At 48.3% G+C, this 17,584-nt stretch overlaps 1 protein-coding gene across 1 annotated transcript in view; it reads right to left on the reverse strand.

Moving 5' to 3' along the window:
* Nucleotides 1–8,717: 8,717 nt before the first annotated feature.
* NOC4L (nucleolar complex associated 4 homolog) overlaps nucleotides 8,718–17,584 on the reverse strand; it is a 51,912-nt gene continuing 43,045 nt past the window's right edge. Inside the window, exons 14-15 of the mRNA XM_075321960.1 lie at nucleotides 9,714–9,827; nucleotides 8,718–8,927 (exon numbers count right to left, since the gene is read on the reverse strand). Of these exons, the coding sequence (XP_075178075.1) occupies nucleotides 8,814–8,927; nucleotides 9,714–9,827 (228 nt within the window). The 3' untranslated portion in view covers nucleotides 8,718–8,813. The remainder of the gene's footprint in view (nucleotides 8,928–9,713; nucleotides 9,828–17,584) is intronic.

Below are 17,584 nucleotides of genomic sequence, written 5' to 3' on the forward strand. Positions count from 1 at the left end.
GCAAAGCTTCTAGTATCTTAGCAGACCATCTATCCATAGACTCAGAAAGTTTGTCAGCAAATACTGCAAACTCTGTCCCTGTCACCTGGACAGTGGGGGCCGGAGGTTCCACCTGGGCCGGGGGTCCCACCAGTGGCTGAGACTCCGGCTGAGAGAGTGTCACAGGGGCTGAGCATTGCACACAATGAGGGTAGGTGGAACCTGCAGGAAGCATTGCCGCACATGAGGTACAGGTTGCAAAGTAAGCCTGTGCTTTGGTACCCTTGCTTTTTGCGGACGACATGCTGTTTCTCCTCTTAGAGCAATCAGTGAGGGTATATAGCCAAAAGCAAATAGTGCGGCCGTACAGAGTAAATGTATACAATATAAGCATATAAATATACACTTCGGCACCCAGGGGGACCAGCACCTAGTAACAGGTGCGGCTTACCGACCGCTCTCAGCGGTTGTGTGACCACCAGATTCCCTGCCTGGGCCTCCCAGAGCTGTGGAGCTCGGAGTTGTCTCCCCTCTGAAGTTCTCCAGCGTCTGAAGTGCTGATAGCAATGGCTGCCGGCGTTCAGAGAGGAGGAGGGAGCCGTGGGCGTGCCTGTAAAAGTGCGGGAATCTGGTGCCCCACGGTGCTCAGTGAGGGGGGAGGAGGATACAAAGTATGCTCCTGCCCTCAGCGCTGACGTCCAGTGCAGCGTCCCGCCCTTACCCCTGACTGGCAGGCCCGGGGGCGGGAATATGCGGCACTAGGCCGCAAAAGCCGGGGACTAAAGTTATAAGCACGGCCGGCAAACAAGCGCGGTCAGCGCGGTAGTCCCGGCGCACAAACACACCCAGCAGCTGCTGCAGTGTCCATTACACAGGCGCTCTATGCGCCGTCCCCAAGGGGACACAGAGTACCTCAGAGTAGCAGGGCCTTGTCCCTGATGATACCCGGTCTCCTGTCCAGCAGATTCCCCCAGGGGCTGCGGAGGGAGCGCGGTCCCAGTGCCTGGTGACCGGTTAGGATCCCACTTCACCCAGAGCCCCTAAGGGATGGGGAAGGAAAACAGCATGTGGCTCCTGCCTATGTACCCGCAATGGGTACCTCAACCTTAACAACACCGCCGACCCGAGTGGGGTGAGAAGGGAGCATGCTGGGGGCCCTGTATGGGCCCACTTTTCTTCCATCCGATATAGTCAGCAGCTGCTGCTGACTAAAATGTGGAGCTTGCGTGGATGTGTGCCTCCTTCCACAAAGCAATAAAAACTGAGGAGCCCGTGATGCACGGGGGGGTGTATAGGCAGAGGGGAGGGGTTTACACTTTTAAGTTTAATGCTTTGTGTGAACTCCGGCTCCGGAGGCATAAGCTATACACCCAATTGTCTGGGTCTCCCAATGGAGCGACAAAGAAATAAATGTTTATAACTAAACGTGTAATTGCAATAATTTTCTGGGAGAAATACTTCATTTTCTGGAACAATTTCAAGAATGCCAACACTATCGAGCATGACTGTATAACAAGTCACCGTTGCAAATATGATTTATTCTACATTTTTTATCAGTCTTGGAGAACAGATCTTCACCAGTCATGTATTGATGGCTTATCCTAGGGTTAGGAAGTCATGCTAAAGTCCGAGAAAGCCCCCCTTTATAGGAGTTATCTGTGAGTGCTTTCTTTTTCTTATGCAGATGTGCACTAGTTCATAGGTAACTGCCTACTTCTCCTCCAGTACACCGATTTCCACCAGCTGTTAGGCTGGTTTCAGACGTCTGTGTTTAATCAGGTACCAGTCACACACATGGTTATGGTCATACGTGTCACACGTGTGTTACACGTGTGTCACGCGTGTGTGCATACATGTGACACGTACCGGGTAAAACATGTGTCTCTGTAATGAAAAGATGTTCTATATTTACCTGTATCCAGCGGTGCTGTCTGCGGCTCTGCTGCGACCCACTCCTGATCCCCGCTCATTATTTTCATTGATTGTTCACTGCCTGAGGATCTGGAACCCAGAGCATCGTGGGGAAAGGCTGGGTACAGCACAGCCGAGGACAGCACCGCCGGTGACAGGTGAGTATACAGCAGTTTGTGCAGTGACACAGTGCAGTGTGCTGGGACTCATCAGGGTTCCCAATGAACTCTCATGAACCCCTGGAAGTCACCATCGTGACAATCGCTGTAACGCAGTTGTCGCAGGGGTGTCATCAGGAGGTCATCAGAGTTAATTGGGAAATCTGATGACCTCCTGGACGTGCCTGCACACACACTGCTAGCAGGATACTCACCTGTCACTAGCGATGTCCCCAGTGATGCTGTCCTCGGCGGTGCTGTCTCCAGCGCTGTCACCGCGATGCCCCTGCTCCCAGCTGCTCACTGCGGTGAATAATCAATGAAAATAATGAGCGGGGGTCAGGAGCGGGAGGCAGCAGAGCCACAGACAGCATCGCTGGAACAGGTAAATATAGAAAATCTTTTTATTTAAAACTCGTGTTTTCTCTAGTACGTGTCACACGGATCACATCAGTGTTCGGTCCGTGTGACACCCATGCTGCTGGAGAAAAAACGGGCACGTCTCCGTGTAAAATAGCAGGGCCACATGGTCTGTGTGAAAACACGGCCGTGTGAGAGTACACAATAGGGTAACATGGGTACGTGTGACATCCGTGTTAAAAACGGATGTCACACGTACCTAAAACACGCACGTCTGAAACCAGCCTTAAGCTATGTGCGCACGTTGCATAATTGCATGCAGTTACGCTGCGATCTGCACCGCAGCGTAACTGCATGCGTCCTGCGTCCCCAGCACAATCTATGGAGATTGTGCAGGATCCGGGCGCACATGGCGTATTAGAGCAACATCACATTCCACTCAGACCAATTTTAGCCTGTGTGTCAGCACACATGAGCGATTATTTTCTCAGCCCTAATCAGACCGAAAAAACAATCGCATTGGGCTACGATTGTAATGCGAGACACTTTTCTCTCGCACCCATTCAAGTGAATGGGGCGAGAGAAAAATCGCACTGCACTCGCGGTACACCGGTGTACCGCGCGTGCAGAGTGAGAATCGCAATAGCCGGCTACGGAGGAGAGAGGGAGATAAATCCCTTCCTTCCCTCCTCGTGCCGGCCCTCCACTCCTCAGTACCAGCCCGCCCCACGCAGCTGAGGTCCGCTCGCACAGTTGGACCTCAGTTGCATGGATACTAGCATGACCCTCGGCTCCTGCTGTGCTGCCAGCGCGAGCCGAGTGTCAAGCGAGCATCGCACTAGTGCCTCGTGTGGCCCCGGCCTCACTTGTAGGCTTGGATATCTGCACTGCTCATTATTCCACTGATGAAAATCTGTGTGGGGGCATTAAACTCTGAACTGTATTTGTAAGTCCTGTGGGGACATCATACTGCATGGTGGGATGTGTTGGCAACATACTGTAGGGGGGGGGGGGGGGGGGGAAACGTGGGGAAATCATGCTGTATGTTGCAGGATGTGGAGACATCATAATGTTATTGGCATTAGTGGCCATCATGCTGTATTGGGGATGTGGTGGCATCACAGTATATGGGAGGGATGAGGTGTCATTCTACTGAATAAAAGCTGTGGGGACATCATACAGTATGGGGGATGTGGTGGCATCATACTGTATTCAGGGGACATAGTGCCATCATGCTGTACACGGACAAGCAAAAGGGTAACAATGTTTTGAACTTTTTAACTTTCAGGCTCCATATCTCAACTTCTATACACCTTTCAATGTGAAACTACCATTATTTTTATAGACCATTACCTTGGCTATATCATACATAAATTTGACTTGCAACTACAGTATTTAGTATATGATTAGTTATGCAGATTCATGTCAGGGCCCCCTGTACGTCCGACTCAGGGAGTTACCAGAGCATCGGCCGGTGTCCTGGTGGGCCAGACCGATGCTCGAGAGAGTATATTTAACTCCAGCATCACATAACTGGATTTGTATTGAGCAAGTAGCCTATTCTGTTAACATAAATTTAGCAAAATGTAAGAATGGCACTCCTGGTGCCTCAGAAATTGTCTCCATTTCTCTGCAGCCACAATAATTTTACTTTACTTTTAGTATCAAGGCTCACTGCACTAGAACACAAATTGAATCATGTCCCAAGTCTTCCCTCCAATCTAAATCTTTCAACATGTTCTTGATCTTTCAATCGTATTCTGAGGATACACATGTACAGCAGTGGAGCTGATCCGCAAGGCTCTCTGGCGGGAGTTTGTCAGTCTGTTCTCATCCTTGCAAATAGAAGGGTTTTTGGAGATTCTTTGTATTTAGCCGGAAATTAAATTTCCGAACAGAATAACAATTTCTAGAAAGATTAAAAAAAGAACATTCACTTTTGGCAAATCACATCTGAGAACTTTATATTGCTGAATGTTTCATTTTATTTTTGTATTACATTATGCACCAGTAAGACAAATTCTACAAGATGACATGATTTAAAGAGATAAGACACTGGTTACTGCCCTGATTATTAAAATCATGGCTTGAGGTAGAAATAATCCATGGAAAAAGGTGGGAAAACTTGCAGATATGTAATAAAGCAACAAGGTTTTTGGACAGCTTTCCCAGGCTCTAAAAAAATGCCATCATGTATACCTTAGTGCCATTATACCCTTCCTAAAATGCCCAATTTATTGTCTGATTGAATAGTGCATATGACAAATCATTTTATAAGTACGTTTACAATATGTTAATTAGCGACTGACTAGTTGTGGGGTGTTGCTTGAGACGTCTCAGCGTCAATGAGGAAAATCTGAGCACTTAAGTGAGGGTGAATTATTCTTAATTATGCCAGACATACTATTCCTTTCCTTGGCAAGTCAAGATACATGTGGCATTGTTTCATGTGAGACTGTCAGATGCCCCTTTTTGTATGCCAATTTTTGGAATGGCTGCTGATTACAGATTGCATTAGCCCCCTGCGGTGTTCTAGTCAGCACTATTTAATGCAGAGTTCCCCAACGCCAGCCCTCGAGGCCCACCAACAGTGCAGGTTTTCAGGATTTCCTTAGTATTGCACAGGAGATAATTTAATCACCTGCAGAGGTGAGGATTCCAACACTTGTGCAATGCTAAGAAAATCCTGAAAACATGCACTGTTGGTGGGCCTTGAGGACTGCAGTTGGGAATCTCTGATTTAGAGGACAAGCAGTTTAATTGAACTAGCGAACAATGAGGGAACAGACAGGTTTGTCTCCCATCAATCGTGTGGGGCACTATGCCCTGAAATGGGCGCTAATAAAAAAGTATCCGTTTCCTGCCACCAGTTTTATTCTACAGAACTTCAGCCTAGGAAGCATGGTTTCACCTGTTGGAATACAGACCTGCTACTACTACCCAGTACTGAGCCCGCAAATTTGTTTGGACAACCCAGGTCAGAACAATTCGGCTGCCTGGCCACATACCTCACTGTGCTGAGTCGGCTTCCTAAGGTTGCTGCTATCTCCTCTCACTGGGTGCCTGACAAAACCGGGGTGCTGATGGCCGGGGTAGTGGCCCTGGATGTCCCGAAGTCGCGGAGGTCCTAATCCCTGGCAACCAACAGAAGGATGAGATTCTTTCACTTGCACCATCTTGTGTCCTTGCTGGGGATGTACTATATGCACTTGTCTGTTGGTAATCCAATTAACTTACCAGAGTGTGGTACGTTCACTGTGCTGTTTGACTAGTGTTCTGCCCACTGGGCTGGAGTACAGGTGTGGAGTGTGCTGAGCCCTGACACGTGTGGTCTTTCTAAACACAGGCCAGTGGACGAGAGCACCACCCTGACCCTTGTGTCCGCACATTGCTTTCCCTAGACTAATTGTCCCACTAATTATATTACTCTAGGCATCACTAACATGATTGTAAATGCACTATCACCACTCGTCTCTTTGCAAATCTTTCTCCCTGATGTGCAGCAACCTGGGTATACACACCCCAGCTTTATCGGCACAATGCGCATGCCTAGGGAGGCATCAGTGATGTAGTACACAGCCAGCCGTAAGATTTGCCGAGCTGACTAACTGCTGGCTGTTCTCTGCATTACCGCCGTCTCTGTGGACATGTGCACTGCGCCAATGCAGTTGGGGAGCAAAAACCCGGCTTACTGTTAATTATCAGGAAGGCAGAGATTTGCGAAAAGATACTTATGGAATTAAAAATAAAGAATATTACTGCCCTGTACTGTACAGCTAAGATGACGCTGTTTCCGAGTTACAGATGATGCTGCTTTAGGTCCTGGGCTAAAGTAGAACCAGTTTCACACAGGCGTAATATAGGCACGTTTTTGCATTTATATCGTATTGCAGCTACAGATGATTAGTATTGTTAATTTGGGAATCCAGACATTGTGGGGGACTAATGAACAAAATATATTGAAAAAAGATTAAAAAAGCCCAGACCTAATGTCATCGAACTAAGAGAAATCCCCTACAGATGTGGGATTCATGATAAAAAAAAAAAAAAATCTTTTGGGATAGGAGTCTACTGAAAACCATCAGCCCCCGTCAAGAGTGTTCCATTGTCTGTTAGCCTTCTATCAAACTAAGATGTGAACATTAGTCTTGGAAAAAGATTTTCGTGCATGGAACTAAATGCTCTGTCTTACTGAAAACGGACCGTTCAAAATAGCAGCCAAGTCGTGCGCGCCGCTAGTTCAAGCTGGGCACTCTCCCATTCTTCAAGTACAGGTAGCTGCTCACTCAGCAGTAGAAATGCGGTGTTCAAAACACTCGTTTTGCAGCGTTTGACACATTAAGTTGCACATTTCAAGTGCTCTGTCTTCATGTTTAATACAGTTTGTTATATTCAGCAAAAATGCCATGAAAAAACCTTTGCATGTTTTCACTCATTTCTTTTACGGGTGAAGAAAACAGTGAAAGAATTGACATATCGCAGTTTGTTTGTTTTTTTAAATTGCTGCAGCTTTCAAATTACCGTATTTTTCACTTTATAAGAAGCACCTGATTGTAAGATGCACCCCCAAATATAGTGAAGGAAAAGAGAATTTTTTTTTTTTTTATGTTAAATGGGGTCCGTCTTATAATGCCAGTGTCCATCTAACAAATCATAAAGGGTATATGTCCCTCATAGCCCCCCAACCTAAAATTAGCCCCCTTAATCTGGATATGGCCCCCTTGTGCTGGCACACATCCCCCAGTGATGCCACATGTCCCCCATTGATGGAACACGTCCCAAATTTATGGCACATATCCCCTACAGCTGGCACAGGTCTCCTATGGATGGCACACGTCCCTCTGTGCTGCCCATGGCCTCCTATGGATGGCACACGTCTCCCTGTCCTGCCCATGGCCTCCTATGGATGGCACACGTCTCCCTGTCCTGCCCATGGCCTCCTATGGATGGCACACGTCTCCCTGTGCTGCCCATGGCCTTCTATAGATGGCACACATCCCCCTGTGCTGCCCATGGCCCCCTATGGATGGCACACGTCCCCCTGTGCTGCCCATGGCCCCCTATGGATGGCACACCTCCCCCTGTGTTAGATATGGCCCCCTATGGATGGCACACCTCCAGCTGTGTTAGATATGGCCCCCTATGGATGGCACACCTCCCCCTGTGTTAGATATGGCCCCCTATGGATGGCACACCTCCCCCTGTGTTAGATATGGCCCCCTATGGATGGCACACCTCCCCCTGTTAGATATTGCCCCCATGCTGCTGCCCATAGTAAAATAAACACATACGGTAAGTCAGAGGGAGGGGGGTGGGACCAAAAAAACAAACGTGTGCATGCGATTTCCAATATCTCATCTTTTGCTGGTACTGTTAAAAGCAGGTTTTAATTTGCATAACAAAAAGCAGCAAAAGCCATAAAACAGATTTGAGTCTCGCAGTTGTATAATCTTTAAGCAGTGGATCATATATGCTGTAAACAAAATATACTTTTAACACCATAATGACTAAGCCAATTTTGTTTTAATAGTTTCATTTTTTTCCCCAAGCACCATAAGTTTTTAAATTTTCCCACTGACAGTCGTATGATTGTTGTTTGCTAGACAAGTTGTAGTTTAAAATAACACCATTTTGCCATATTTAAAAAAAAAAAAACAAAAAAAAACTGAAATGCAGGAAAAATAATTCCAAGTGAGGTGAAATTTGAAAATGTAAAACTGTCGGAATTGCATTTTGAGTTTTGATTTTATGGGGTTCTCTCCTGGTGGCTCGTCTTCACTAGAAAACCAAGATGACTACTGCTATGTCAACCCTTTGGCACCATGGGATAGTGCCAACTGAACGGATGCCCCACGAGGATCACGTGCCCTAAATACCACGGTCGCCAACTCCATATAAGTGGCTACATAGCAGCGAATGGAGAAATATATACTGGCTGTATCATACAGCTGGCACCCACTCTATATGGGAGAAAAAAAAACAAAAAAAAAGAAAAAAAAACCCTCAAGCAGCGTGGTAATATTAAACTAACTCCCCAACATAATGCTGCTCTTTATTTCTCAAGACAAATCTAAGCTATTTAGCCATGTTACCCAGCTTGATGCCACCATATTACTTTAGAGAGGAAATAGTTGACAGCAAAGTCATAGCCTTGGGACAAAACCAAGTGGAAAGACTATTGTGGATCACACAGAATGAAGAGGAACTTCATTGTCCCCTAAAACACGAATAGATGGTTGCTAAGGAACAACGCCGGCAAACTCCAGCAGATATGACATTATTCAGATTAGGAAAAAACAATCTGGATAGTCAGAATCAAAAGAAGTTTATTATATTACAAAATTAAGTCCTCATAATACATAAACAATATTGATGAGTAGAATAAGAAATCAGCATGGTTTCCGATCATAGAGAAAAGTGCTCTGCGGTAATATCGTGCTTCTTGCCAAGAAGACCTTGAACGGGTTCAAATTCTAAAGGCACAGTATGGAATTTCTTCTTCATCTCCTTCTCGAAAAGCTGAAACACAGAGAAAAGGAGTTCATGTATAATCACAATATTACCTCTGGAGATGCAATCGGACAATGCTACTTTTTTTCTACAGCAAAGCAGAAATCCCAAGATAAAAGACCTTTGGTGAAGAGAAATAAATGCAAACAACTTTAATTGCTTCCCTTGTAATGGAGATTATGGAATCATGGCAGGTTCGGAGGAGATGAGAGGGGACAGGCTTACTGCAGCCAAGTCCATTTATACAGCTCTTAATAAACCTCAATACAAGACCTGAGAGCGGAGTATAAGGATGTGAGCCGGGACAGGACTGCGCTCCCTCCAGAGATGCAGCAGAAGTTTAACTGTTTGTACATTACAAAGTGGGATCGCTTTTTCTGCTCCATTTACTATTACTGCACAACAACTTATAGGAAAACAGTGCTGAACTAACAGAAATTAATGAAATGGGCAGCAGAGGAATTGGGACCAGAGATAGATTACTTTAAACTGCTTGGATCGTCACATTAGATTCGATAAACCTGCCGGGTACACAAGGTGGTACTTTATATAGGAATAACATTCAGCTACAACTGCAGAACCCGGCTGTATCCAGCTAAAGCCTAATCAGGATTTTGTATCCTGTGTGTAGGGCGTGGGTCTAAACATTGTTATTCCTGTGGATGTCCCTTGTGGCAGAGAGAGATTAGTCTCTTTAGACATCATCAACTGATCAACTGGAATTAGTTACTATGGAACGACAGCAAAGAGATTTGTTTATACAGTAATTCCCGGTATGTGCTCAGTTTTTCCTACCTCATATGACGACAGCTCCAAGAGCTCAGAGATGTCACTTTCTTGTGTGGACAGGGCCCGGCTAATGACATTGGCAGCTCTCACAACGTTTGGGTAGTAATGCTTCTGCAAAGTCTGTTTTTAATACAAATTAGTTCATATAAAAGACAAAAAAAATAAATAAAATCAATGCCTGCCAGGGCTGGGAATAGGGAAAGGAAGAATAGTTAAAAGAGAATCTCCATTTATTATATTCAATTAATAGGTTCAAAAATGCTCTGCATTTTTTTTTAATGTATTTTAACTTCTTAACTCCCCATGATTATTATATATATGTCATGGAGCGTATCTGGGACTTTGAAGCAGGCTCAGAAGAGCAGCCCGCTCCACAGAGGAAAGATGCCAGCTATATGGGCAGCACGGTGGCTCAGTGGTTAGCACTGTAGTCTTGCAGCGCTGTGGTCCTGGGTTCTAGTCCCACTAAGGAAAACATCTGCAAGGAGTTTGTATGTTCTCCCTGTGTTTGCGTGGGTTTCCTCCGGTTTCCTCCCACACTCCAAAAAACATACTGATAGGGAGTTTAGATTGTGGGCCCCAATGGGGACAGTGTTGCCAATGTATGTAAAGCGCTGTGGAATTAATAGCGCTATATAAGTGAATATATTATTATTATTATATAGATGACATCTGCCTCTTACAACAGCGAACGGTAGCCTGCCCATTGCTGCTGTTAACTTCTTAAATGCTGATGTCAATTGCTGACACCTGCATTTTAGCAAAGCAATCCGACCAGACGTTAGTTCGGACAGTAATCGGCTACCCTGCGACACAATAGCAGGGAAACAATGGGTTGCTCTAACAGCTGAGGGCGGCTCTACACCCCCATGTATGTTATATGATCTCCTCTGTGATGTCCAGCCTATGACTGGGTGTCATAGTAGACAGTGATATTTACTATATACAGCGTATAGTAGCAATCAGAGCAGGACTCAATCTTCTGTATAGCCCACAGAAATCATTAGAGGGTGCTTCATGTGTAATTATTGAGTATTCACTCAACTCATAAGCTCACTTTAGTGACAGCTGCAGAAAGCCAGCAAAGAGACAGACAGTAGTTGCTACTTAGCTGCCTGGTGTCATTCTTTGCTGGCACAGAGCGGTCACAGACCAGTCCTGCCTGTGATGCAGAAGCCTCTTTTCCGAACTGCTCACTAGACTAGGCAGGACAGCCGAAGTCATGGTAGTCAACACCTGGCTCCCCGCTGCTTAACTAGGGGAGCCGGCTGTCAATTAGCATGATGTCAGCTGCCTGTTAGTGCTTAGGCACATTTTTTTTGTAAAGTCCTTGATATACCCTTAAAACTGTTTTGAAACCCTGGAATATACAAACATAGTTCCTGTAAGTGTGAACATGTAAGAACTAATAAGCAATGAAATATGGCTGTGTTTTTAATACAGCAGATGTCTAAAATTTTTCTAAAACATAAAAAAATGAAATAGCTACAACAATTAAAGAACCAATTAAATATTATTACATGGGTTTTTATACCATCAGTCTTCAGGAGCCCAATACTCATTTGACTCTTGGTGTCCTGCATTCCAGGAGGTAGAGCACTCCTAAGGTGATTGACCAATGGCATTATCGTGTGGCTCACCCGAAAGGTGAGCTCTTCAGTGGTGGAGACACAGGGCACTTATTTGCAGTTTCAAAGAAGTGCAGGGACATTGCAATTGGCTGGATTCAGCAATCTGGCCAGCTTCAGAGCAGTGATTACAAGAGAACTTGTACGTGATGCACTCCTTGCCTAGGAGATCGAACACCTACTGATAAGGCTGCAGAGCTCCCTGATAACGGATGCAACAAGCAGTTTACAACGGCATAAAACATTCCTTAGTTCTTGATAATTAAGATGATTTTTAGTAAGTAAATGGAAGAAGGGAATTTTGTTTACTTACCGTAAATTCCTTTTCTTCTAGCTCTAATTGGGAGACCCAGACAATTGGGTGTATAGGCTATGCCTCCGGAGGCCGCACAAAGTACTACACTTAAAAGTGTTAGGCCCCTCCCCTTCTGCCAATACACCCCCCGTGCTCCCACGGGCTGCTCAGTTTTGGTGCAAAAGCAAGAAGGAGGAAAAAATAATTATAAACTGGTTTAACTTCAATCCGAAGGAAACTCGGAAAACTGAAACCATTCAACATGAACAACATGTGTACACAAAAAAACAGGGGCGGGTGCTGGGTCTCCCAATTAGAGCTAGAAGAAAAGGAATTTACGGTAAGTAAACAAAATTCCCTTCTTTTTCGCTCTATTGGGAGACCCAGACAATTGGGACGTCCAAAAGCAGTCCCTGGGTGGGTAAAATAATACCTCGTAAGAGAGCCGTAAAACGGCCCTTTCCTACAGGTGGGCAACCGCCGCCTGAAGGACTCGTCCACCTAGGCTGGCATCCGCCGCAGCATAGGTATGCACCTGATAGTGCTTCGTGAAAGTGTGCAGGCTCGACCAGGTAGCCGCCTGACACACCTGTTGAGCCGCAGCCTGGTGCCTCAAAGCCCAGGACGCTCCCACGGCTCTGGTAGAATGGGCCTTCAGCCCTGAGGGAACCGGAAGCCCAGCCGAACGGTAAGGTTCGATAATTGGCTCCTTGATCCACCGAGCCAGGGTTGATTTGGAAGCCTGTGACCCTTTACGCTGGCCAGCGACAAGGACAAAGAGTGCATCCGAGCGGCGCAGGGGCGCCGTACGAGAAAAGTAGAGTCTGAGTGCTCTCACCAGATCTAACAAGTGCAAATCCTTTTCACATTGGTGAACTGGATGAGGATAAATAGAGGGTAAGGAAATATCCTGATTGAGATGAAAGGGGGATACCACCTTAGGGAGAAACTCCGGAACCGGACGTAGAACCACCTTGTCCTGGTGAAAAACCAGAAAAGGGGCTTTGCACGACAACGCTGCTAGCTCAGACACTCTCCGAAGTGAAGTGACTGCTACTAGAAAAACCACTTTCTGCGAAAGGCGTGAGAGAGAAATATCTCTCATTGGCTCGAATGGTGGTTTCTGAAGAACCATCAGCACCCTGTTTAGATCCCAGGGTTCTAACGGCCGCTTGTAAGGTGGAACGATGTGACAAACACCCTGCAGGAACGTGCGTACCTGTGGAAGTCTAGCTAGGCGCTTCTGGAAAAACACAGAGAGCGCTGAAACTTGTCCCTTAAGGGAACCGAGCGACAAACCCTTTTCCCGTCCAGATTGAAGGAAGGACAGAAAAGTAGGTAATGCAAATGGCCAGGGAGAAAAACCCTGAGCAGAGCACCACGACAGGAAAATTTTCCACGTCCTGTGATAAATCTTGGCGGACGTTGGTTTCCTAGCCTGTCTCATAGTGGCAATGACTTCTTGAGATAACCCTGAAGACGCTAGGATCCAGGACTCAATGGCCACACAGTCAGGTTGAGGGCCGCAGAATTCAGATGGAAAAACGGCCCTTGAGACAGCAAGTCTGGTCGGTCTGGTAGTGCCCACGGTTGGCCGACCGTGAGATGCCACAGATCCGGGTACCACGACCTCCTCGGCCAGTCTGGAGCGACGAGGATGGCGCGGCGGCAGTCGGCCCTGATCTTGCGTAACACTCTGGGCAACAGTGCCAGCGGAGGAAACACATAAGGGAGCTGAAACTGCGACCAATCCTGAACTAAGGCGTCTGCCGCCAGAGCTCTGGGATCTTGAGACCGTGCCATGAACGTTGGTACCTTGTTGTTGTGCCGGGACGCCATGAGGTCGACGTCCGGCACCCCCCAGCGGCAACAGATCTCCTGAAACACGTCCGGGTGAAGGGACCATTCCCCTGCGTCCATGCCCTGGCGACTGAGATAATCTGCTTCCCAGTTTTCCACGCCTGGGATGTGAACTGCGGATATGGTGGAGGCCGTGGCTTCCACCCACATCAAAATCCGCCGGACTTCCTGGAAGGCTTGTCGACTGCGTGTGCCGCCTTGGTGGTTGATGTATGCCACCGCTGTAGAATTGTCCGACTGAATTCGGATCTGCTTGCCTTCCAGCCACTGCTGGAACGCTTTCAGGGCAAGATACACTGCCCGAATTTCCAGAACATTGATCTGAAGCGAGGACTCTTGCTGGGTCCACGTACCCTGAGTCCTGTGGTGGAGAAAAAACCGCTCCCCACCCTGACAGACTTGCGTCCGTCGTGACTACTTCCCAGGATGGGGGTAGGAAGGATTTCCCCTTCGACAATGAAGCGGGAAGAAGCCACCACCGAAGGGAAGCTTTGGTCGCCTGAGAGAGGGAGACGGTCCTGTCGAGGGACGTCTGCTTCCAGTCCCATTTGCGTAGGATGTCCCATTGAAGAGGACGCAGGTGAAACTGCGCGAAAGGGACTGCTTCCATTGCTGCCACCATCTTCCCCAGGAAGTGCATGAGGCGCCTCAAGGGGTGTGACTGGCCTTGAAGGAGAGATTGTACCCCTGTCTGTAGTGACCGCTGCTTGATCAGCGGAAGCTTCACTATCGCTGAGAGGGTATGAAACTCCATGCCAAGGTATGTGAGCGATTGGGCCGGTGTCAGATTTGACTTTGGAAAATTGATGATCCACCCGAAACTCTGGAGAGTCTCCAGGGTAGCGTCGAGGCTGTGTTGGCATGCCTCTAGAGAGGGTGCCTTGATCAACAGATCGTCCAAGTACGAGATCACCGAGTGACCCTGAGAATGGAGGACCGCTACTACAGTAGCCATAACCTTGGTGAAAACCCGTGGGGCTGTTGCCAGGCCGAATGGCAGTGCCACGAACTGCAGGTGTTCGTTTCCTATGGCGAAGCGCAAGAAGCGTTGGTGCTCTGGGGCAATCGGAACGTGGAGATAAGCATCTTTGATATCGATCGATGCAAGGAAATCTCCTTGGGACATTGAGGCGATGACGGAGCGAAGGGATTCCATCCGGAACCGCCTGGTCTTTACGTGTTTGTTGAGAAGTTTCAGGTCTAGGACAGGACGGAAAGACCCGTCCTTCTTTGGGACCACAAACAAGTTGGAGTAAAAACCGTGGCCCTGTTGATGAAGAGGAACAGGGACCACCACTCCTTCTGCCTTCAGAGTGCCCAGCGCCTGCAGAAGAGCCTCGGCTCTCTCGGGAGGCGGAGAAGACCTGAAGAATCGAGTCGGGGGACGAGAGATGAACTCTATCTTGTAACCGTGAGACAGAATGTCTCTCACCCAGCGGTCTTTTATTTGTGGCAGCCAGGTGTCGCAAAAGCGGGAGAGCCTGCCACCGACCGAGGATGCTACTAGAGGAGGTAGAAGTCATGAGGCAGCCGCTTTGTTAGCGGTGCTCCCAATGGCCTTTTTAGGACGTGACTTAGACCGCCATGCATCAGAGTTCCTTTGTTCTTTCTGAGACCTTTTGGACGAGGAGAATTGGGACCGGCCCGCGCCCCGAAAGGACCGAAACCTCGACTGCCCTCTCCTCTGTTGGGAGAGGTTCTGCTTGGGCTGGGGTAAGGATGTATCCTTTCCCTTGGATTGTTTGATGATTTCATCCAGGCGCTCGCCAAAGAGCCTGTCGCCAGAAATTGGCAAACCGGTTAAACGCTTTTTTGGAAGCGGAATCTGCCTTCCACTCCCGTAGCCACAAGGCCCTGCGGACTACTACCGAATTGGCGGTCGCAACTGCCGTACGGCTCACAGAGTCCAGGACAGCATTCATAGCGTAAGACGCAATTGCCGAGGTCTGGGAGGTAATGGAAGCCACTTGTGGCGCGGCCGCTTCAATTTTCGCTTGACCTGCTGATATAGCTTGTAGCGCCCATACGGCTGCGAATGCTGGGGCAAAAGAAGCTCCGATAGCTTCATAGATGGATTTCATCCAGAGCTCCATCTGCCTGTCAGTGGCATCTTTAAGCGAGGCCCCATCTTCCACTGCAAGTATGGATCTAGCCGCCAGTCTGGAGATTGGAGGATCCACTTTGGGACATTGAATCCAACCTTTAACCACTTCCGGGGGAAAAGGATAACGTGTATCCTTAAGGCGCTTAGAGAAACGCTTATCCGGATAAGCATGGTGATTCTGGATTGCCTCTCTGAAATCAGAGTGGTCTAGAAACATACTCTGTGTACACTTGGGGAACCTGAAGCGAAATTTCTCCTGCTGAGAATCAGACTCCTCCGCCGGAGGGGCTGAGGGAAGAATATCCAGCAACTGATGAATGGATGCAATAAGATCATTCACTATGGCGTCCCCGTCTGGAGAATTAAGATTGAGAGCGCTCCCAGGATCAGAATCCTGATCAACTGTTTCCGCATCAACAACCAGAGAATCCCCCCGCTGAGACCCTAAACAATATGATGTCGAGGGAAATTCTAAGCGGGCTCGCTTAGACGATCTGGGGCTAGGTTCTAAGTCCGAACCCTCCGTCTGGGATGTATGAGATACCCCGTGAGGACATTGTTGGTCCAACTGAGGGGGGTCAGGGAACAATGATTCAACAGAGTCCCTTTGCTGAGATACCGGTCTGGACTGCAAGGCTTCTAGTATCTTAGCCATAGTCTCAGAGAGTTGATCCTTAAAGGCTGCAAACTCAGTCCCCGTCACCTGGACAGTGTCAACAGGTGGCTCCCCCTGGGCCCCTCTTAGCAGAGGATCCGGCTGAGGAAGTGTCACAGGGGTCGAACACTGTACACAATGAGGGTCAGTGGAACCTGCCTGTAGCTGGGTCTTACATGCGGCGCAGGCAACATAATAAGCCTGTGTTTTGGCACCCCTGCCTTTTATGGGCGCCATGCTATAGTTTTCCCTGAGTAACACAATAGGGTATATAGCCAGAAAGAACTGTGCTCATACAGTGTAAATTATATACAGTACACAAATAATGTACCCATACAATACAGCACCATGGGGCTAGCACCACATGTGCTGTTTACCAGCCGCCTAAGCGGTTGTGAGGCCACCAGAGACCGTGTCTGGGTCTCCCATGAATATGTCCCTCTCTGCAGCGTCGGTGGAGCTGACAGGAATGGCTGCGGCGTCCTGACGAGCTGAGGAAGCTGTGGGCGTGGCCTAGAAAGAGCGCGAAACGGGCGCTCATACTGTGTACAGTGAGGGGAGTGGAGCATGTAAATCATACTCCAGCCCTCATTGCTGCTCGCTCCGTGCAGCGTCCCGCCCTTCCCCTGCCTGTCAGGGCTGAGGGCGGGAGAAAAAAAGGGAAACTAGGCCGCAATGAAGCCGGGGACTGTAGTAATAAACGCGGCCGCCGTAAAAGCGCGGTCGCGTGAAAGTCCCCGGCGAACTACAAGTCCCAGCCGCGCCGCAGTGTCCCGTGGCAACGGCGGTCAGTGCGGTAGCCCTTACATATAAACACACTCAGCGACGCTGAGTGTGTAATGGCACATATAGACCCGGTCAGCGCCGCGGTCCCCGGTGCACTAGCACACCCAGCAAAGCTGAGGTGATGCCGTGCGCGGTCCCCATAGGGATACAGAGTACCTTTAAGATGCAGGGCCATGTCCCTGAACGGTATCGGCTCCTATCCATCAGGCTCCACAGGAGTTGTGGATGAAGCCCGGTCTCAGTGCCTGGAGACCGATAAGATCCCACTTCACCCAGAGCCCTAAGGGGGATGGGGAAGGAAAAACAGCATGTGGGCTCCAGCCGCCGTACCCGCAATGGATACCTCAACCTTAACAACACCGCCGACAAAAGTGGGGTGAGAAGGGAGCATGCTGGGGGCCCTATATGGGCCCACTTTTCTTCCATCCGACCTAGTCAGCAGCTGCTGCTGACTAATCTGTGGAGCTGTGCTGTGCGTGTCTGACCTCCTTCGCACAAAGCAAAAACTGAGCAGCCCGTGGGAGCACGGGGGGTGTATTGGCAGAAGGG

This window comes from Anomaloglossus baeobatrachus, chromosome 1 (genome assembly GCF_048569485.1).
Source record: "Anomaloglossus baeobatrachus isolate aAnoBae1 chromosome 1, aAnoBae1.hap1, whole genome shotgun sequence".
NCBI lineage: Eukaryota > Metazoa > Chordata > Amphibia > Anura > Aromobatidae > Anomaloglossus > Anomaloglossus baeobatrachus.